Source organism: Ahaetulla prasina, chromosome 5 (genome assembly GCF_028640845.1).
Source record: "Ahaetulla prasina isolate Xishuangbanna chromosome 5, ASM2864084v1, whole genome shotgun sequence".
In the NCBI taxonomy this organism is placed as follows: Eukaryota; Metazoa; Chordata; class Lepidosauria; order Squamata; family Colubridae; genus Ahaetulla; species Ahaetulla prasina.
The window spans coordinates 12602850-12624865 of record NC_080543.1 but is presented as its reverse complement, the minus strand read 5'-3'; the positions used below and the strand labels follow the sequence as shown (position 1 = coordinate 12624865).

Sequence of the window (22016 nt, the reverse complement as noted above, 5' to 3'; positions counted from 1 at the left end):
CTGCCAGAATTCCCCAACCGGCTGGGGAATTCTGGGAGTTGAAGTCCACCATGCTTAAAGTTGCCAAGGTTGGAGACCCCTGTTATAGATAGTCCTTGACTTACAATCACAACTGGGAGCAGAATTGTTGTTGCTAAGGATGTCAGTCGTTAAATGACTCATGCCTGGTTTTTATGACCATTTTTTTTTTTGCTTTGGCTATAGTTGCTAAGTGAACCCTGCAGTCGTTATACGAATCCACCTTCCCCCCCCCCCGACTTTGCTAATCAGAAACAGCCCTGGGAATGTTGACAGTCACACAACCCCATTGTGCAGCAAACATCGTAAAGCGGTTGCCAAAGGCTTGAATTTTGATCAAGTTATTTTTGGGATGCTGCCACAGTCATAAGTGGGAGGAGCCGTTTATAAGTCAGTTTTTAAAGTACCGTCAGAACTTTGTAGGGTCAATAGATGAATGGTTGTAAATTGAGGATGACTTGTATCCTGCAGTTAAATAAATGAAACTCTTTCAAACTAGTTTGCAGCCAGTATAAAAAAGCCCCAAATCAGAAAGAACTGTGTAACCTTGTATGGGCAGCATAGAAATTTTATAAATACAAATTAATGAATGGAAAGAAGGAAGGAAGGAAGAAAAGAAAGAAAGAGAAAGAAGGAAGGAAGGAAGGAAGGAAGGAAGGAAGGAAAAAAGAAAGAAAGGGAAGGAAGGAAGGAAGGAAGGAAAGAAAGAAAGAAAGAAAGAAAGAAAGAAAGAAAGAAAGAAAGAAAGAAAGAAAGAAAGAAAGAAAAAGAAAGCCTTTTCAGACTAGCACACATTGGCTAAAATTGATGAATGAGCCATTGGTCATGAAAATTCATAGCTTTTAATAAAATCTTATCCTGAAAAGGTAGTACCAGCCTCCTTTGAATTTTTGTATTTCAAAGTGTGTCTTTCTATCTATATAAACTTCGGAATAAATTCCTACAGAGTTCAGTGGCTGTGTTCCCACATTATATTGAACTACATTTTCTTTTAAATATGGTCGATTGCATTGAGAACAATTGGCTGAAAAATCCTATAGTGAGCGACCCCTCCACGCCGGATTAAAAAGCACAAAAAGATTAAGTTTGATATGACTTATTAAACCGAAGCCAAACAAATTACAGTCAGCTTTAGGGTAGTGTGTAAATTCAGGCCAGTGTGTGTCTGAACAAATACTACTAGGATCAGATTTCTGGGAGTTGAAGTCCGCCAGGCTTAAAGTTGCCAAGGTTGGAGACCTATAGCAACCCAGTGAGATGGGTTGTGGTGACAGAGAGGGGCTGGATATTCCCCCCCCCCCCCAAATAAGCAGGATCGAAGTGAGGGGGATTGAATTAGCTTAACTTTAAATTAATCAAAAGTGAATCCCCTTAATGAAATACACTTCATTAAATGCAATGGATATTAAACCAAGGAGAGCTTATTAAAATTGCAATTCCCCTTGTGGTTTTCCTCAGACTCCTTTTTCATCACAGCGAAAACTGGAATGTGGTAGCAAATTTGGAAAGGACTTGGAAGACCAGACACACAGAAAGTATGCTGACAAATTTAAAGAAAAAAATAAAATTTAATCCCATCCCTGAGATAAAGCAAGATAGGGTTTAGGTTTTCTTTTTGTCTCTAGCCCGTAATCTGTCTGCCTCTCTGTTGTACTTATTATCTCCTCCTCTTCTTCTCTTTCTCCTCCTCCTCTTCTTCTTCCTCCTCTTCTTCTATCTATCTATCTAATCTATCCATCCATCATTTGTCTGATTTTTTATTCAACTTCTGACACTTTTTAAGGCAGTGAACGTACTTCATATACTCCTTTCTCCTTCGATTTTCCTCACAACTACCCTGTGGGGTAAGTTTGGCTGACAGAAAAGGACTGGATTTCATGCCTAAAGCAGGACTAGAACTCACAATCTCCTGGTTTCTAACCTGGTGCCTTAACCACTAGCCCAAACTGGCTCACTGTCTCGTTTCCAGTCTGTTTGACTATCTGATGTGCACAACATGTAATTCTTGAGGAATTCCTGGTGATTTAACACCCCCACAATTTTTTTTTACAATACATCACTAACCTGTGAAAACAATCCATAGTAAAAAAAAAAAAACCCCAATAAAAAATTAATTACCTTTGGAAAACATCCATTGGTTAAAAAAAAACACAATAAAAAATTAATTACGATGACATAAAGTGAATCCATTAACAGCAAGCGCCATCCAGGGGTAGGCTGCTGGGGGTTCAGGAGAACTTCTAGCTAAGATTCTGTGCAGTTCAGAGAACCTCCAAATCCCACTCCTGGCTGGCCCCGCCCCTCCCAGGAGTCTCCACACGGCCTGTTTTGGATGCAGGTAAGTGCAGGGCACGCATGGAGACTTGGGAGAGGCCTCTGGAGTCTGGGGAGGCTGTTTTTGCCCTCCCAGAGGCTCGAGAAAAGCCTCCAGAGCCACGCCCACCATGGCCACGCCCACCCAGCAATTGGGCAGAGAACCCCTTGCTAAAATTTTTGAAGCCCACCCCTGGTGCCATCCCAAAATGTGACATGCACGTTTGTTTCAGGTGAAAATATTTTGGAGATCGGGGTCCTGATTCTTTTCATTTCTGTTCAGCTAGGGTTGTGTCTCAGCAGAGCCTCCGCTGCTGTTCTTAATCTCAACTGCAGCCTGGTCCTGCTGCCCATGCTTCGGGTTCTCCTGGCGCTGCTTCGCGGCTCTCGGAAGGTAAGAGAAGTCTTCGGTAATAAGAGCATAAGAGTATAGGTAGTCTTTGACTTATTGTTGTGGCCTGTCGGCTGTCAGCCCCTCCAGCAGCTGAATCAGAGGAGGAGGAGGCATGGGAGTCAGGGCCAGCATCAAGGCAACCTGAGAGCTCCGAGGTGGAAGAGGGAATGGAGCTGTCAGAGAGAGAGACAAAGGCAGAGCCTGGGCCATCTGTCAGCCCTCAGATGGAGAGTGAACAGCCCCCAGGTCTGGAGGTGGCTGATGAGGAAGAGGAAGAACAGCTGGGTCCAGTGCCTGATGCGCAGACAGATGCACAGAAGGCAGAGGAGAGGAGAGCAGTGGAAATCTATGGGCTGATCCTTGGGACAGAAGAGCCACCACTGTTAGTGAAGCCCCACCCTAGCTCTGGGGATAAAAGGCAGGGGGCGGAGATGAATAGATGTGGCAGATATTTATTCATCTCCCGGCTGGACAGACTTGTTAGCCTGCTATAAGAGAGAAACTTTTTGCTGGGGCTGCTGATGCTCCGAATAAAGGAATCGTTGCTTCAACTACAGAGGGTTTGTTGTGTTTGGGGAGCTGGGTCAGAACACTTATGATTGGTTACTTAGCAACCATTCTAAGTTATGACAAACCCTCCCAAATTACTTATAACCCAGCTGAATGACAATGGAGATTCTCAGCCATCCAGGCTGCCCCAAAGGTGCTTTTTCAAGCGGCAACTGGACTTTCTTGGGTTTTTTTTGAAGATGTTTTGCTTGTCATCCAAGAAGCTTCTTCAGCTCTGACTGGATCCTTCCATTCATCACCATCCAATCAGAGCTGAAGAAGCTTCCTGGATGACAAGCAACTACTCCGAACTACTCAAAATTTCCGCTACCGGTTCTCCAGAACTGGTCAGAACCTGCTGAAACCCACCTCTGGTTATAACCCTAATTCCGATGGCTGCCTCCCCCTCTCCATGCAGTCACATTTTATTTCAAAAACTGCCGAGAATATACAACTGTTGGTAGCATCCTATGGCCACGTGATCATGATATACAACATTGTTGATGAAAACTGGTGTTTGCTTCTGGATTTCGGCAGAAACGAGCCATGGTCCACAATTGGTTCGGTGGCATTCACTTAAGAACCATGGATTTGGCTGCTGCCAAAAAAAAAAAAAAACCTTGTAAAATTGGGTGAGTCTCACGATAAGCCGCTTTACGACTGCCATGTAATGCCAGGCTCCATTATAGTTATAAGTAGAGGACTACCTGCATTAGTCTATAACAGGGCAGTGTGGCTGTGATTGACAGTTTGCAATGCATTTTTAAGCGGCCCCACTGTTCTATGATTATGCTGGTATACAAATATAATGGATAAGTAGGTTTTATTGCATTCTTGACTTTATTGCTGGCTTTTAATTGATGGGATCTGTCTGTTGCTTAAAATGGGGCGATCCCTAGAACAGAGGTGTCAAACTCAATTTCATGGAGGGTTGTGTTTGACTTTGGGGGCGGGGGGGGCGGGTGGACGTGGCCAGGGTAGGCGTGGCCAGCTCAACGTCACTCATGTCAGAGGTGCCTGTGGTGGCCCGAGTGGTCTGCCAATGAAAATGGAGCTTGGGAGGGCCGCGCACAGCCTCCCGAGCTCCGTTTTTGCTGGCAGAGGGCTGCAGGAGGCATATAATATATGAGCTCTGTTTTCGCTGGCGCCGCAGGCCAGTCCTTCGCTGTTTCCAGGGCGTCCCCGTGGGCCAGATCTGAGCACCCTGCAGGCTGGATCCGGCCCACAGAGCTTGAGTTTGACACGCCTGCTCTAGAACTTTGTGCTGGGTTTTACTTACATATCTCAGCCAGTGGTGAAATCCATTTTTTTTTTACTACTGATTCTGCTTGGTGGGCGTGGCTTGGCTTGGTGGGCGTGGCAGGGGAAAGATACTGCAAAATCCCCATTCCTTCCCCACTCCCGCGGGAAGAATATGGCAAAATCCCCATTCCCATCCCACTCCCGCAGGAAGAATACTGCAAAATCCCCATTCCCTCCCCACTCCTACCGGAAGAACATTGCAAAATCCCCATTCCCACCCCACTCTGGGGCCAGCCAGAGGTGGTACTTGCTGGTTCTCTGAACAGCTCAAAATGTCCGCTACTGGTTCTCCAGAACCCTGTCAGAACCTGCTGGATTTCACCCCTGATCTCAGCGTTCATTGTTACCCCAAATGAAACATTTTGGGAAAGGACTGTTTAAGAGATGGCTCTGCATTCTTTCTTTTCCAGTTGCCCAGCCGAAAAGCTAGGAGGCTGTTAGATAAGAGCAAGGCTTTCCATGTGACCTGTGGACTGACTGTATGCATCTTTTCAGGTTCGTTCCTCCGGCATCAAAGAACTTAATTCTTATATATGAAGCGGTATATAAGTCTAAGCACTCTTGCTGTTCTAGATTTCTTGCTTTTAAATTGGCACGTTCATACAGGTGGACCTGGACCACAATTCAGCCCAAAATTTCCATTGCTAAGCGACATAGTTATTCAATGGGGTTTGCCCTATTTTATGACCTTTCTGGCCACAGTCGTTAAGGAAATCACTGCAGTTGTTAAAATTAGCAACACGGTTGTTAAATGAATCTGGCTTCCCTATTGACTTTGATTGTCCAAATGTCACAGAAATGGATCACATGACCCTGAGACAGTGGTGGGATTCAGATAATTTAACAAATGGTTCTCTGCCCTAATGACCAGCTGGGTAGACGTGGTTGGGTGATCATGTGATTAGGTGGGTGTGGCCAACTCGACATCACTCACATCGATGGGCACCTCACCTCGCCCAGCTTCTTCTCACCATGCCTGACCCTGCCTTGTCCATCCCCTCCCTGTTATGACCCAGGCCCAAGTAGGTAGTAATAAACTTAGTTCATCTTACTTCATTCCCAGCATCGTTCAACTCAAAGTAAAACAAATGCCTCCCAACACAAATTCCTCAGTTATCTCACAAACCTTAGTCCAATTAGGCAAACTGCCAAAGGCCCTTCCTGGCAAATGTCCAGAAGCCACAAAAACAAAGAGGTATACGAAGCAGAAGATGAAGCAGAAGACGCAGCTACTACATTGTTTTCCGGCAAAGCTGAAATGCTGGTGCTGTTCTGTTATTAAACCTTATGGGAGGGGCAAATCATCTCTTGGCCCTACTCCCGAGTCGACCTCTTTGCTTGAGCTGCTCTTGCCTTCTGGCAGCTCTTCTCATGCGTGCATTAGGAACAGGCTTCTCCTGTTCCTCTGCCTCACTACTATCAGTCTCTGGAGATTGTGGAGTCCTCACCTCACTTCCCAATGGCCCTGGCCTCACCTCAGCCTCATCGCTGTCCGACTCCGTTGCCAACTCCGTAGGCTGCTGACGGACCACAACATTCCCAGCTACTCCTTGTCATGCCCAGCTACTTGCCCCGCCACCCAGCCGGGCAAGCAGGTGGTCGGTGAGGCAAGGAGTGGCTGGATGGGGAGGGGTGAGGCATGGCGAGGCATGGCAAGGCATACTATTCAGCCGGTTCACCAAACTACACAAAAAGTTAGCTACCGGTTCTACCGAACCTATGCGAACCGGCTGAATCCCACCACTGCCCTGGGACACTGCAACTGTCAGCTGCTGCAATGGTCATAAGTGTGGAAAAAAAACCCCCAGTAATAGTCCCTTTTTTCATTGCCGTTGTAACTTCAAATGGTCACAGTGAATGGTTGTAAGTTGAAGACTACCTCTAGTTTTGTAACAGCAGCTAGGTGGAAAAGATCTTTTGAGAGCATCAGGAAAACTTTTGGGCGGTAATCAGAAAACAGCAATGAAAATCTTGTGGAAAGTTTGTCCACAAACTATTTTGATCCAGCACCACAAATACTGATTCAGCAAGAGGTCAATGACGATTCACCGTGGCCAACTTAGTACAGCCAGCTTACCATGGCCAACTGGCCCCCATCAATTTGCCGTAGCCAGCTGGCCACGGGACAAATCACTGCGGGACAAGAGTTACACTAAGAAATCATGGAATGGAATCATTAAAAAAAGGATACAAAAGGGGGGCGGGGTGGGGGACAGAGTGAAATGTGAATGACAAAAATGAAAACCATTTTTCATTTATTTTAAATAATTGAATTGAATTGTTAAATTGCCCTGAGTCGAGGTATCCCATTTTGTTCAGCAAGGGCTGAGCAGACTCTGCTGGATACTTGACACCTGTCAGATGAGGTCTCATCACTGTCTGGTTTCATTGAATTTCTTTACTTGCTCGTATAGTATGTATGAGAGATGCAGTGGCTCAGTGGCTAAGACGCTGAGCTTGTCGATCGAAAGGGTCGGCAGTTCAGGGGTTCGAATCCTTAGTGCCGCGTAACGGGGTGAGCTCCTGCTACTTGTCTCACCTTCTGCCAACCTAGCAGTTTGAAAGCATGTAAAAAATGCAAGTAGAAATATAGGGACCATCTTTGGTGGGAAGGTAACAGCGTTCCGTGCGCCTTTGGTGTTGAGTCATGCTGGCCACACGACCATGGAGACAGTGCTGGCTCTTCAGCTTTGAAATGGAGATGAGCACTGCCCCCTAGAGTCAGGAATGACTAGCACATATGTGCAAAGGGAACCTTTACCTTTACTATATATATATATATATATATATATAGTTCATTTCCATATTTTTTGGGAATCCCTTGGTAGTTCCTACGAGGTGGGGGGCAGACAAGGAATGACCTAATTTCCTCTCCTTGCTGTCTCCAGCTATTTTTTGGGAACCGCCTGGAATTGGCTAAAGTTGCACTATCAACATTTGGCAGAGTGATTTCCCAATGTCTTAAAAAATACAAAGTAGGTGCATTAAGTTCGTAGTAGCAGTGCTCTCATATCTCGGGTGCTGTCACAAAGAAGAGGGAGTCAAGCTATTCTCGAGGCAGGACAAGAAGCAATGGATGGAAACTAATCAAGGAGAGAAACAACTTAGAACTAAGGTGAAGTTAGTTAGATAGTTAGAACAATTAAGGTTGTGAATGCTCCAGCACTGGAGGTTTTTAAGAAGAGACTGGACAGCCATTGGCCATAAATGGTATAGGGTTTTCTGCCTGAGCAGGGGGTTGGACTAGAAAACCTCCAAGGTCCCTTCCAACTCTGTTATTCTGTTCAGCCATTTTTGTCCTTCATTCCCAACACCTTAAAAAAAAAAGTTGGGTTAACTCCACATTTGCAAATTTGATTCTATTTGCTGTGATCTGAAACGTGCCCAGTTTTCACTTTTGCTACCGCTTGGCATAGCTTTGTGAAGAGTCCTTTCTTATTTATCTATTTTTTTTATTCATTAAATTTATTTATGCCACCCATCACATGGCATTTTCTTCTCTTCTGCATCCACCTTCCTCAACCTTTTACATTTCAAACATGCAGAATTTGCTACCGGCACCAAATTGGGAAGCGTTGTTGTGACCCGGGCCCAGGTAGGTAGTAGGAAACTCAGTCAGTGTAAAAGCTAACTTTATTTGAACAGCTGAGAATTAACTCATTCTCAGCATAGTCCAACTAAATTAAAGCAAATTCCTCCCAACATAATTCCTCAGTCCTATCACCAACCTTGGTCCAATTAGGCAAACTGCCAAAGGCCTTTCTTGGCAAAAGTTCAGAAGACACTGAAACAAAGGCGACAAGAAAAAAGCTATCAACATTGTTTTCCGGCAAAGAGCCAAATGCCGTTGCTGGTCTTTTAAGCTTTATGGGAAGGGCCAATCATCTCTTGGCCCTACTCCCGAATCATCCTCTTTGCTTTAGCTACTCTTGCCTTCTGGCAGCTCTTCTCATGCGTGCATTAGGAACAGGCTCCTCCTGTTCCTCTGCCTCTCAGCTGTCCACCTCTGGAGGTTCTGGAGTCCGCACCTCACTCCCCGATGGCCCTGGCCCCATCTCTGCCTCTGATGCAGAGCCTTCATTCGGGCTTTCCCCAGCCTCCAGGACTGGCCCATGTTCTTCCTCAGCCTCATCGCTGTCTGACTCGGTTGCCAGCTCCGCAGGCTGCTGGCGGACCACAACAAGCATAGCAATAGCTAGTAGATGTAATTTGCTTTTTGAAGAGTTTTAGGTGCACAGAAATACAGTGAGTCATTTTAAATACGAAGAGGCGAATTCAGATGACTGTAACAAAAAGAAACACTTACACAGTAATCCCAGTTTCTGACTAATAGGGACCCCAAAGACCTCACTTGGAAACTCAGAACACACAGGTTATCCCCTGTTCTCTAGCTTTCCATTTTGAACTGAACAGGGATAGTCAGTTAAATACCCTTGAGTACCAAGCCACTTAGAAACAGGCAAAGAGAAGAGCTATCCAAAATTAATTGGACCCCTGGTACATTACACACAAAACCGTAGGAAGACCCTTTGAGAGGTCAAGGCAAAGGCTTGCAAAAATAGGATTTCAAACTGAATCCTAAAACTGAGCTGGCTTATTCCAAGAGGTAAAAAAATGAGAGAGAAGGGAGAGAGGCAAGGAAAGTGGAAAGCGAGAAAAAAAAGGGAGGATAAAAAGGGAAAGCACTCGACTAAAAATAACAGTATAACAATGTGGGAAGGGACCTTGGAGGTCTTCTAGTCTAACCCCCTATTCAAGTAGGAAACCTTATATCATTTCAGACAAATGGTTGTCCAATCTCTTCTTAAAAACTTCCAGTTTTGGAGAATTCAGCAACTTCTGAAAGCAAACTGTTCCACGGATTAATTGTTCTCATTCTCAGGAAATTTTCTCCTTAGTTGTAGATTGGGTCTCTCCAGTAGTGGGATTCAGCCAGTTGACACCTATTCGGGAGAACCGGTTGTTAACTTTCTAAACAGTTCGGAGAACCAGTTGTTGGAAGAAATCTCCTTTTGTTTTTTTTCCCACTTTACAGGGCTAATCCTGTAAGGAAGGCAGGAAGGAAACATTCTGGTGGTGTCTCTAGCCTTATTGCCCTGCTTACAGAAACTGCCTCTTGGGTTAACCCTTATTACATTGTAACAGCTAAGGTGAAGCGCCCATTGATATGAGTGACATTGAATTGGCCACGCCCACAGGTCACATGACTACCAAGCCACGCCTATCCAGCTGGTCATTAGGGCAGAGAACTGATTGTTAAATTATTTGAATCCCACCACTGGGTTTCTCCTTGATTAGTTTCCATCCATTGCTGTTGTGACTTAGGCCCAAGTAGTTATTACCAGACACAATCAGTCCTAAACAAACATATTTTATTAGAACAGCTGAGAATTACTTCATTTTCAGCTTAGTCCAAATTAAGTCCAAAACAAAGTCCTTCAGAAAAAAGTCCTTCGGCTTTATCACTTTGTCTTGTTTGGCACCCTGCCAAAGGCTTTTCTTAGCAAAGCCCCACGAAGTTCAGAAACAAGAGACCCTGACTAGAAATCAATGTAGAAACATTGCTTTCCTACAAAGAGCCCAAGATCCGTTGCTGTTCTTTTAAGCCTTACGGGAGGGGCCAATCATCTCCTGGTCTTACTCCCGAGTCGTCCTTTTTGCTTTAGCTGCTCTTGCCTTATGGCAGCTCTTCACATGCGTGCACTAGGAACAAGCTCCTCCTGTTCCTCTTCCTCTCTGCTGTCCACCTCTGGAGGCTCCAGAGTCCGCATATTGCTCCCAGATGGCCCTGGTCCCATGTCTGCCTCCTATGCAGAGCCCTCGTCCAGGCCTTCCCATGGTCCCCCCCAAAGCCTCCTCACTGTCCGACTCCTCTGCTACCTCCGCAGGCTGCATGTGGACCAGAACAATTGCTTCTTGTCCTGCAAGTATCAGGTCATGGTTGGTTTGAAACACTGTTAGCAACTGTCACACAACAGCCCTATGTTTCCAGGTTTTGTCCCACAATTGGACTTAAGAGTCAAGAATTCATGTAGAAAGTACAGCCAGAGGTGCTTTTTCAAGAGGCAACTGGATTATAAGAATGCTAATGATCAGATGACTGCAAAGAAATATAAACCTTCCATTGCCCTCCCCACCATCCAGTCAGAACTGATGAAGCTTCTTGGATGAGAAGTGAAAAGTCTTCTTCTTCCCTAAGGGGGAAAAAAACCCCCACATCATCCAGTTGCCTTTTGGGGGGAAAAAGCACTTTTTGAGACATCCATGATCTGGAGGCCTCTGAGAATCTGCATAAAAATCTTGAACTTCTTTGCAGGTCGCACCTGCACTGCGCGAGGGTGGAATGAAGATTTGGGGGAAAAACATCTCTGCTGTTTTCATTTTCGTGAAATGATCTCTTTGTTCTTATTTTAGTGATCCATGTTGCCGCCCACCTGGTGAATGCCTTGAACTTCTCTGTGAATTACAGCGAAGAGTTCCTCGCACTCAATGCAGCCAGCTACCGTGGTGAAGTGAGTGGAGTGAACCTTGGGCAGCCAGGCAGGGAGATATCTTTAATGAAGTGGTGTAGGGTTCCCTGCCTAAGCAGGGGGTTGGACTAGAAGACCTCCTAGGTCCCTTCCATGTATCCTATCCTATCCTATCCTATCCTATCCTATCCTATCCTATCCTATCCTATCCTATCCTATCCTATCCTATCCTATCCTATCCTATCCTATCCTATTATTCTATTCTATTCTATTCTATTCTATCCTATCCTATCCTATCCTATCCTATCCTATCCTATCCTATCCTATCCTATCCTATCCTATCCTATCCTATTATCCTATTCTATTCTATTCTATCCTGTCATCCCATCCTATCCTATCCCATCCTATCCCATCCCATCCTATCCTATCCTGTCCTATCCTGTTATTCTGTTCTATTCTGTTCTATTCTATTCTATTCTGTTCTATTCTGTCCTATCCCATCCATCCCATCCTGTTATTCTGTTCTATTCTATTATTCTATTCAATTCTATTCTATTCTATTCTATTCTATTCTATTCTATTCTATTCTATTCTATTCTATCCTATCCTATCCTATCCTATCATTCTATTCTATTCTATTTTATTCTATTCTATTTTATTCTATTCTATCCTATCCTATCCTATCCTATCATTCTATTCTATTCTATTCTATTCTATTCTATTCTATTCTATCCTATTATTCTATTCTATTCTATCCTATCCTATCCTATCCTATCCTATCCTATCCTATCCTATCCTATCCTATCATTCTATTCTATTCTATTCTATTCTATTCTATTCTATCCTATCCTATCCTATCCTATCCTATCCTATCCTATCCTATCCTATTATCCTATTCTATTCTATTCTATTCTATTCTATTCTATTCTATTCTATCCTATCCTATCCTATCCTATCCTATTATTCTATTCTATTCTATTCTATTCTATTCTATTCTATTCTATTCTATTCTATTCTATTCTATTCTATTCTATTCAACTTCTACTATCCAGATAAGCTGGAGCTAAAACAGCCAGGAATCCCAACAAAGGCCCTGTTTATTTGACATTGGGGGGGCTGTAGTGTTTGTTCTTCTGGAGGACACTAACTCGGAGAAGACTTTCGGGAAGGTCAGGGAGAAAGATGTAATGCTCTCTTCTGATAGCTGGATGCCCAATGGTGAGTTTTGTTCTCAGGTTAAGCATCAGCAATACCACTTAGACTTGTATACTGCTTTACAGCCCTGTCTAAGCGGTTTACAGAGTCAGCCAATTGCCCCTAACAATCTGGGTCCTCATTTTACCCACCTCGGAAGGACGGAAGGCTGAGTCCACCTTGAGCTGATGAAATTTGAACTGCTGGCAGTCAGCAGAATTAACTTGCAATGCTGCATTCTAACCTACTGTTTGGCTTCCTTCCTTCCTTCCTTCCTTCCTTCCTTCCTTCCTTCCTTCCTTCCTCCCTCCTTCCCTCCCTCCCTCCCTCCCTCCTTCCTTCCTTCCTTCCTTCCTCCATCATTCCTCCCTTTCCCTTCCACCATCCCTTCCTCCCTCGCTCCCTTTGCAATAGCACTCATATACCACTTCACGGTGCTTTTACAGCCCTCTCTAAGCGGTTTACAGAGTCAGCCTATTGCCCCCAACAATCTGGGTTCTCATTTTACCCATCTCAGAAGGATGGAAAGCTGAGTCCAACCTTGAGCCTGGTGAGATTTCAACTGCCAAATTACAGGCAGCCGGCAGGTAGCAGAAGTAGCCTGCAGTTCTGCATTCTAACCACTACATCAACAACGGCTCCTATCCTCAAGATTGGCTTTCTGGAGTGCACTTTTAGACAACAAGTCTTTCCATCGGCAAATCCTTACAATTCCAGTTTAAAGTCCAGGCAGTGTTCCTCAAATGTTCATATCATGGGTGTACAGTTTGACTTTAAATTACATTTTTTAATATTTTTCCTTATGTTGAGAACCATATTGTCATTCCAAACAAACAAACAAACAGAAAAAGGTGATGTTTGGTGCCCAAATATATTCTAGTTTGGATATATATTTAGGGAGTCCAATTTTTTATAATATATATATTCTCTTCCATTTTCACACCCAATTGCTTAGGAGATGTTGTACATTTAGGCAAGAAAAGCAAAACACACAGGTACAGTATATATGTGTCTTGCTCAATAGTAGTACCTGTGAGAGGGATCTTGGAGTCCTAGTGGACAACCATTTAAATATGAGACAGCTGTGTGCAGCAGCTGCCACAAAAGCCAACACAGTCCTAGGCTGCATAAACAGAGGGATAGAATCAAGATCACGTGAAGTGTTAATACCGCTTTACAATGCCTTGGTAAGGCCACACTTTGAATATTGCATTCAGTTTTGGTCACCATGATGTAAAAAAGATGCTGAGACTCTAGAAAGAGTGCAGAGAAGAGCAACAAAGATGATTAGGGGACTGGAGGATAAAACATATGAAGAACGGTTGCAGGAACTGGGTATGCCTAGTTTAATGAAAAGAAGGACTAGGGGAGACATGATAGCAGTGTTCCAATATCTTTGTTGCCACAAAGAAGAGGGAGTCAAGCTATTCTCCAAAGCACCTGAGGGTAGAACAAGAAGCAATGGGTGGAAACTAATCAAAGAAAGAAGCAACTTAGAACTAAGGAGAAATTTCCTGACAGTTAGAACAATTAATCAGTGGAACAAACTTGTTTCCAGAAGTTGTGAATGCTCCAACACTGGACGTTTTTAAGAAGATGTTGGATAACCATTTGTCTGAAGTGATGTAGGGTTTCCTGCCTCAGCAGGGGGTTGGACTAGAAGACCTCCAAGGTCCCTTCTAACTCTGTTATTCAAAATGACAATTCCACGTCTACTCCATCCCCCACAGTTTCTGACCATCAATTTTTTTTAAAAAGGTTCAGATAAGAGATGACTGTATGATTTAGACAGCTTGTTAATAGTCAAGCTCAGCAATTTATCTACAGAAACGTGCCTATGGCTGAGAATACTGATGGACTTGTTCCTGCTTTGCTAAATCATTCATACTGTTTGTGTCTGTCTCTGTTTTCTAGGATCCCAGGAAATTCCTTTTTACAACAGGTAACCGAGAAGACGCTTTGTTGAATTATGCAATGAAACCTCTGGATGGTGCTTTGAAAAACAGAAACAAAATGGGGGCTCTTAATACCAGCCCTGTCATTCATCCTCAGAGCTGTCTGGTTGTGTCTTAGTGTGCGCGTTTGGTGTGTGAGATGCATGCAATAGTTTGTGCATTTCAAAAAATGTATTTATGACAGTTGCACCAAGGTGCTTTTTCAGGATGGGAACTGGACTTTCTTGTTTTTTCTTTGAAGATGTCTCGCTTCTCATCCAAGAGTGAAAGCGAAATGTCTTCAAAAGAAAAAAAACAAGAAAGTCCAGTTACCTGCTGAAAAACCACCTGTCGTGTCCCATTCCTCCCCTGACGGCCGGGTCGGGGAAGTCCGTATCAAGCGTGCCTCTGCAGCTCTGCCCAAGTCTTATCAGAGTTCTCAGGGCAGGCAGGAGACCAGGAAGTGACTTCAGCAATCCAAGTTAGACTTTGCCTGACTCAGAGAATGCCAGAAAGCAGATCCTTTATATAGGCAATGGGGTGTGGCTCCATGACTCAGCACTTATCCAGGCCTGCCCCTCCCTTCCTTTTGCTGACGTCGCCTCTCAACTCTCCGGAAGCGAGGATCTCTCCAGCCTCCAGCTGTTGGCAATGCTAGCTCATGACTGGCCTCACATTCTTCAGGCTCACATGCTGTGGGGGAGGGGTTTAGTTGCTCCGTTTGCCTGGGCATGGTGCCAGGACTGGGGGCTGAAGGCACGTCAGGCCCTTCGTCTTGCTCAGCCTGTCTGGGCATGGTGCCAGGGCTGGGGCCTGGAGGCATGCCAGGACATTCTTCCGAACTATCAGCGTCCAGCAGGAGATAAGAGGGGCCCGGCTGCAACAGGGGGAGCGGGCGAGACACAACAGCACCTTTGGGGACAACCATGACCTGGATGACTGAAAATCTCTACAGACTTTGACAGTTGCTGTATCCCAAAATTACATCATCACCTTCAGCAGCCTTCAGAGAAGCAAAATTAATGGGAAAGGCGGATTTACTTAACAACCACGTCACTAATTGCAGAGATTCACTTAACCACTGTGGCAAGAAAAGGTCGTAAAGTGGGCAAAATTCACTTAACAACTGTCTCATTTGGCAACAAAAAAATTGGGGGGGTCAAATGTGTTCGTAAATCAAGGACTACCTGTAATTAATTTTCCTTGCGGAGGTCTCTCATTCTTTCCCTTTTCTCATGTGCTCAGATGAATGGGATGTTTAAAATTGTACCCAGTGGATCCAGAAGTAGTCATAGTTCAAATCATCATCATCTTTTAACAACCCCGTAATCCCTTGCGGGGTAGAGTCTGGGAAACTGAATGGCGCTAGCAGAATTTTTACTGGCCGGATGCCCTTCCTGTTGCCAATGCAGAGTTTTGTTCAGCAGATATACTCTCATTGTGTCCAGAGAGAGAAATATCTTCCTCTACCTAGGATCGAACTCACAGCCTCCTGATTGTGAGGGGAGAACTCCACCTCTAGGCCACTGCACCACTCCAAGTAGTCCTATTTCTAATAAATCCATTAAAATTAAAGAGGGCTAACTGTTCTGGTTTAAAACATCTGGCTTTAACCATTGTAATTTTTTATAGTAGTGCCAAGAGAAAAGTACAGTTTTAAAACACAATTTACAGCTATTCTGTTTTGCTTTTGTTTCAGTTCCTGGATTAACTGGTGTCCTTATGGTGCTAATCTTGTTCCTCATGTCGACCGCATCCACTTATGCCATTAGGTAAGATTCAGTCTGACCATTATATGAAACATTGGTTTAACTATTCATGGATTTGGTTCAAACAATCAAAACAGTTGCTTCCCTTTCTTGGCCGTTTGAAAATGTGTGGATTTCAACTCCCAGAATGCCTAGCTAGGGAATTCTGGGAGTTGAAGTACACACATCTCCAAATAGCCAAGATTGGGAAACACTGAGGTAAAATATTGCATATGCATTGTTGCCTGAGGAATTACATACATACAATAGTGGCTAAAATTGTGGAAACCTTTTGGGAAAAGTGTATTTTCTAAATCTAGCTAATAACACCACTTTTTTGGGGAGTAGTACCATAAAATTATATATCAATGGAAAGATAATTTAATCAAGAATGTAGTGCAATAACTTTTATGAAGGATTTGCTATTAGAGTAGCAGTTACAGTATAAAGAAGAAAAGTGAAACACGTGGAAAAAAACGAGATTTACAAAAATGATCACCATAGAAAAAAACTAGATATACAAAAATTATCACCGTGTCAGTTAATACTTAGCTGGGTAACCTTTAGCATGAATTATGACCTTACAACCTCTGCCCATGGAGTGAACCAAGTCTTTTAGTTCTGCAGCTGTTATACTGTGAAACCAAGATTGAATGATTGTTTCTATTGACTGGGTTTTATTGCTGGGTCGCTTCTGACTAACAAGTTTCTTTAGTTGGCTCCATAGATTTTCCATTAGATTAAGGCCTGTCTGGGCTATTCCCAGGCCATTCCAGCAGTTGAATAGGATTATCTTGAAACTCCCCAAAAAGTGGTGTTATTTATTTATTTATTTATTTATTTTATTTTATTCGATTTTTATACCGCCCTTCTCCCGAAGGACTCAGGGCGGTGTACAGCCAAGTAAAAATCACAGTATAAATATTAAAAGAAATTAAAACAAACATATTATAAGGAGGCCGAATTTAAAACAATTTAAAACATTAAAATATAAATAACCACAATAAAATTTTAGGCCAGTCCCGCTTGAGTAAATAGGTGCGTTTTCAGCTCACGGCGAAAAGTCCGAAGATCAGGCACTTGACGTAAACCAGGGGGAAGCTCGTTCCAGAGCGTAGGAGCTCCAACAGAGAAGGCCCTACCCCTGGGGGCCACCAGCCGACATTGTTATTACCTATCAAAACTCAAAAATACACTTTTCCCAAAAGGTTTCCACAATTTTGGCCACTACTGTAGATGGAAGAACATATCACCACCATGAATTTTTAAAGGGACTTTCCCATTGTCAGGAAAGTGAAACTGAATAAGCTAGGAATGTCAAGGAATGCCAACAGCTGCTAAAAAGAGCTTTTGGGGTGTAATCAAAGCAAAAGAAAACACTAAGGAACAGAACTGAAACTGAATGCAAGGATTATAATAATTAATCGGGCTATTTTGGTTTCCATCGTACAGTGCATAAATGTAGGAAAGGAAGTAAAACAAAATATTCAGATGCAAATGACATACAATTTTGGGGGGACTAGACACCTCAGATTTCTTTTCAACCTCTATAATGCTCCAGAGCAGGGGTCTCCAACCTTGTCAACTTTAAGACTTGTGGACTTCAACTCCCAGAGTTCCTCAGCCAGCAAAGCTGGCTGAGGAATTCTGGGAGTTGAAGTCCACAAGTCTTAAAGTTGACAAGGTTGGAGACCCCTGCTCCAGAGGAGGGTTACTCAATCGCATTAACTTTTAAGATCTGTGGGACTTCCAAAATCCCCCAACCAGTAGATAGTTCTGGACTTACAAGCATTTATTTAACAACTGTTCGACGTTACAACAGCAATGTTCGAAGTTATAACAGCTGTGAAAAAAATGGACTGGTTTTCACGTGATTTTCGTGAAAATAGTCACATGATCAACATTTGGGTCCTCAGCAACTGGCATGTATTATCATGGTTGCAACATATCAGGTCCCATGGTCATGATTTACAACTATCCCAGCTGGCTTCCAATGAAGTGCCCCTGCCCCATTGCTTCTTTTCTCTAGACTTAATGTTAGTTGCGAACTCATGTCCGACCCATCGCGGCCCCATGGACAACATTCCTCCAGGCCTTCCTATCCTCTACCATCCTCCGGAGTCCATTTAAGTTCATACCTACTGCTTCTGTGAGTCCATCCAGCCACCTCGTTCTCTGCCGTCGCATTCTTGTTTTGCCCTCAATTGTTCCCAGCATTAGGCTCTTCTCCAGTGAGTCCTTCCTTCTCATCAGGTGGCCAAAGTATTTGAGTTTCATCTTCAGGATCTGGCCTTCTAAAGAGCAGTCAGGGTTGATCTCCTCTGGGACTGACTAGTTTGATCGCCTTGCCATCCAAGGGACTCGCAGGAGTCTTCTCCAGCACCAGAGTTCAAAGGCCTCAATTCTTCGGCGCTCAGCCTTCCTTATGGTCCAACCTTCACAGCCATACATTGCAACTGGGAAAACCATAGCCTTAGCCCCTAGACTAGCCAAACCCAAATCCTGCAATCATTTTTCAAATGTCTCCCGGCCTTTAATCCTCTTAGTTGCTCATCTGCACCTTTCCCACCCCCCCCAAAGTCTCAACATCAACTACTTGCTCAATACAGGAATCCAAAATTAAACTGTTCCCAAAAATATAACTTTCCAAATTCTAATTGAAAGAGAAGTTCACCATTTCTCAAGATGATTGATTGCCTTGTCGAACGGCTCCTACTGTTAAGAAATGTCTTCTAACATTCATTCGCTATCTGCCTTTCTGTAACTGAAATCCATTATTCTTATATCCATTATTCCGCATCCTGCACTTTAAAATGATGGAGGACAGACCTTGACACGTTTCTGTGTTAACATCCAATTAAGTATTTGAAAAGAGTTGTCATTTTTTTCTCGATTTTTCTCTTTTCCTCATCCTTCGTCTTTTAGAAAAATCTTCTTTTGCACAAAATACTCCCGGGGGTAAACAATCATGTCTTTTCTTTAAAACGCCTTTCTTTTAGAAAGAAAATGAAAAAACAACAACAATGACAATCGTCTGGAATAAATCCAGGTTTGAGTAATTAAATTTTGGCCTACTCAGCGCTTCAGAGCGTAACAATGAAAAATTCTTTGTTTGCCCAGTTATTTATCTGTTCTTTTTGGTCTTTGCAGGGTTTCAGATTATGACATATTTTGGTATACCCACAACCTCTCTTTTGTCTTCTATTTGCTGCTGATGCTGCATGTTTCTAGGTAAGTGCTTCTGTGGAAGGAAGGCAAGTGTGTCATATTAAGATCTTGTGTTGTCGGTGCATGGTTTGGCAAAACTACATGTTGTGTCTACGCCCCTCCCCCCCGAGCCAAGCCTCCTGCCAGAAAGTGACTTGGAAGGGCCATCAGGACTTACCTCAGGAGCACCGGCTTCCCTGGCTCAGCTCCAGGAGCCAGAGGCAGGCCAGGTGGAAGAGATAACGAGGCCTCCGTCCCCTGACTCTTTCCCCCCTCCAGGCCACGCCTCCAGACCCAGCTGATGGCAATCAGGCCTGGCTGGACCCTAGGTTACATAGGCAGGAGAGGCGGGAACAACAGAAGCAGGGGTGGGGCAGGCCTAGGAAGTGCTGAGTCATGGAGCCACACCCCACAGGATATAAAGGGAGTAAGAGCTGCTGTGCCTCTTCGTAGCAAGGAAATTAACTGCTTAACTAAGAGCTGAAGTACTGTTTGTTCCTGGGTGACTCATTGGTGTTGAGAGAGATAACAGAGACACTTGGCAGACGCTCGCTAGTTTGCTGCCAGAGCTGATAGTGCCGGCTAATTAAGCCATCACTCAGATGGAGGCAAGGGGGGGACAGAACACTACAGTTCCAAAACAGAGTCAATCTGTCAACAGTTATCTAGCATGCTTGCAGATGAATTGGGATGAAAGCTGTCAGGCTGTTCTGACCTAGGCTCCCTTAACAAGCAGGAGGGAGGCAGGAATTGATCCCTCTTTGAAACCTCTTTTATTTACAGGACTGTGAATTAAGTTCATTCACAGTCAGCAAGGTTTGTCCAAACAGTTTTTCAAAGGAATATTTCTCAACACACCTTATTGCGTTGGCAAGCTGCCACGTTCCAAACGCAGTACAAGGCAAAACTTGGCACAGAGTCTCTCTGGAATGAACTAATTGTTTTCTGCAAAAGCCCACTCCCTGTTCACTTCTCTTTTATTTCCTATGGGAGGGCCAATCACCTCCAAGGTGTGGCTTTACTCCTGAGTCGACCCTGCTTTCTGAGTTGTTCTTGTCTTCTGGCAGCTCTGTGCATGCGCACACTGGGAATGGGCTCCAGCTGCTCCTCTGCCTCACTGCTGTCTAACTCCCTCTCTGCCTCCGACACAGAGCCCTTGTCTGAGCTTTCCCAAGCCCCCAGGACTGGCCCAAGTTCCTCCCCAACCTCCTAACTGTCTGACTCTGTTGCCAGCTCTGCTGGCTGTCAGCGGGCCATAACATAGGCTATCACAGATGTGTTAAATCCATGATAGGCCCAGAATTGTCCTGCAGGGCCGGCCCGGAGATGGTGAGGGTCTAGCCCGTGCCACCCTATCCCCGTCCCATCCTGGCCACACCCACCCAGTTAGCTGTGATGACCAGGCCACGCCCACCCCTGCCCTCTAAGGGCAAACAAAATCCCGATACGGCCTGCAGTGGGATCAGGTTTGACACCCCTGGACAATCGTTTCCTTGTCTTCTCCAGTTTTAAATGTTAGGATATTATTCCGTTGACTTATTTTTAAAGGGGCAGTCAGGACGTAGAAGCATACAGATAGTCCTCGACTTACAAGAGTTCGATCAGCAACCGTTTGAAGTTACAACAGCACTAGAAAAAGTGACTTACGATTATTTTTCACACTCACAACATTTGCATGTGAGTTGCATGGTCATGTGATCAAAATTCAGATGCTTGGCAACTGACTCATATTTATGACGGTTGCAGGGTCCCGGGGTCATGTGATCCCCCTTTGCGACCTTCTGACAAGCAAAGTCAAGGGGGGGGAGCCTGATTCATTTAGCAACCGTGTTAAATGACTTAACAAGTGCAGTGACTCACTTAACCACTGTAGCCAGAACGGGTGTCAAATGGGTGACAGCTGAACAACTGTCTCGCTGAGCAACTGAAATTTGGAGCTGAGTTGATGACATTGGGGTCAGTAGGCAGAGCCTCCTCCCAGTTTTACTGCAGGTTTGCAAGAACTGGTCCGAACTGGGGGCAACCCACCACTATATAAGACGCACTGGACTATAAGATGCACCTAGATTTAGAGGAAGAAAACAAGAAAAAAAATAGTTTTTGGCCTCTGTGGGTCCTATTTTTGCCCTCCCCAGCCCCCAAAAGCCCTGTGCAGGACAAAAACAGGCCCAGTTTTGGCCTCCCGAACCCTCCACGTGTCCAGTTTTTGCCAAAAAAGCACCCAGTTTTGGCTTCCAGAGTGCTTCTGGGGGCTAAGGTGGGCAAAAATGCAATGCACAGAGGGTTTTGGGAGCCCCAAGACAGGCCCATTTTTGGTGAAAACGGTCTGTGCAGAGCACTGCAGAGTGCTTCTGGGGGCCGGGGAGGGCGAAAATTCGACACGTGGAGGGTTCGGGAGCTCATAAATGGGCCCGTATTCGGTCTATAAGATGCACTGAAATTTTCACCCACTTTTAGGGAGGGGAAAAGTGCATCTTATACTCCGAGAAATACGGTATGCATTAAATTTACATGCCACTCATCTCGTTGTCAAGAGCAACTCTGGGTGGCTTACAATGCTTCAACAATACATGAAAGAGGACATTGATTGATTCTCCACAGCATTGTGGTTAGGCCATGAATCAATGAAAGGAAGCTCAGCAGAGGGAGCTCCAACTAGAAATAAAGAGGAATTTCCTGACACTAAGCAATGGAACAGCTTGCCTCCTGGACTTGTGGGTGCTCTGTCGCTGTAGGCTTTCAAGAAAAGATTGGACAACCTTTTGTCCAAGATGGTATGAGGTCTCCTGCCTTGGACTAGAACACGGGTCTCCAACCTTGGCAACTTTGAGCCTGGAGGACTTCAACTCCCAGAATTTAGGCACATTTAGGCAAAGCTGGCTGGGGA

General features: G+C 44.4%; 1 protein-coding gene across 1 annotated transcript in view; it reads left to right on the top strand.

The window, feature by feature from the left end:
* The window catches only part of NOX4 (NADPH oxidase 4), a 157973-nt gene that overhangs the window by 16696 nt on the left and 119261 nt on the right, over nucleotides 1–22016 (top strand). Inside the window, exons 3-8 of the mRNA XM_058186635.1 lie at nucleotides 2615–2725; nucleotides 4987–5071; nucleotides 10991–11088; nucleotides 14155–14182; nucleotides 15874–15946; nucleotides 19073–19153. Of these exons, the coding sequence (XP_058042618.1) occupies nucleotides 2615–2725; nucleotides 4987–5071; nucleotides 10991–11088; nucleotides 14155–14182; nucleotides 15874–15946; nucleotides 19073–19153 (476 nt within the window). The remainder of the gene's footprint in view (nucleotides 1–2614; nucleotides 2726–4986; nucleotides 5072–10990; nucleotides 11089–14154; nucleotides 14183–15873; nucleotides 15947–19072; nucleotides 19154–22016) is intronic.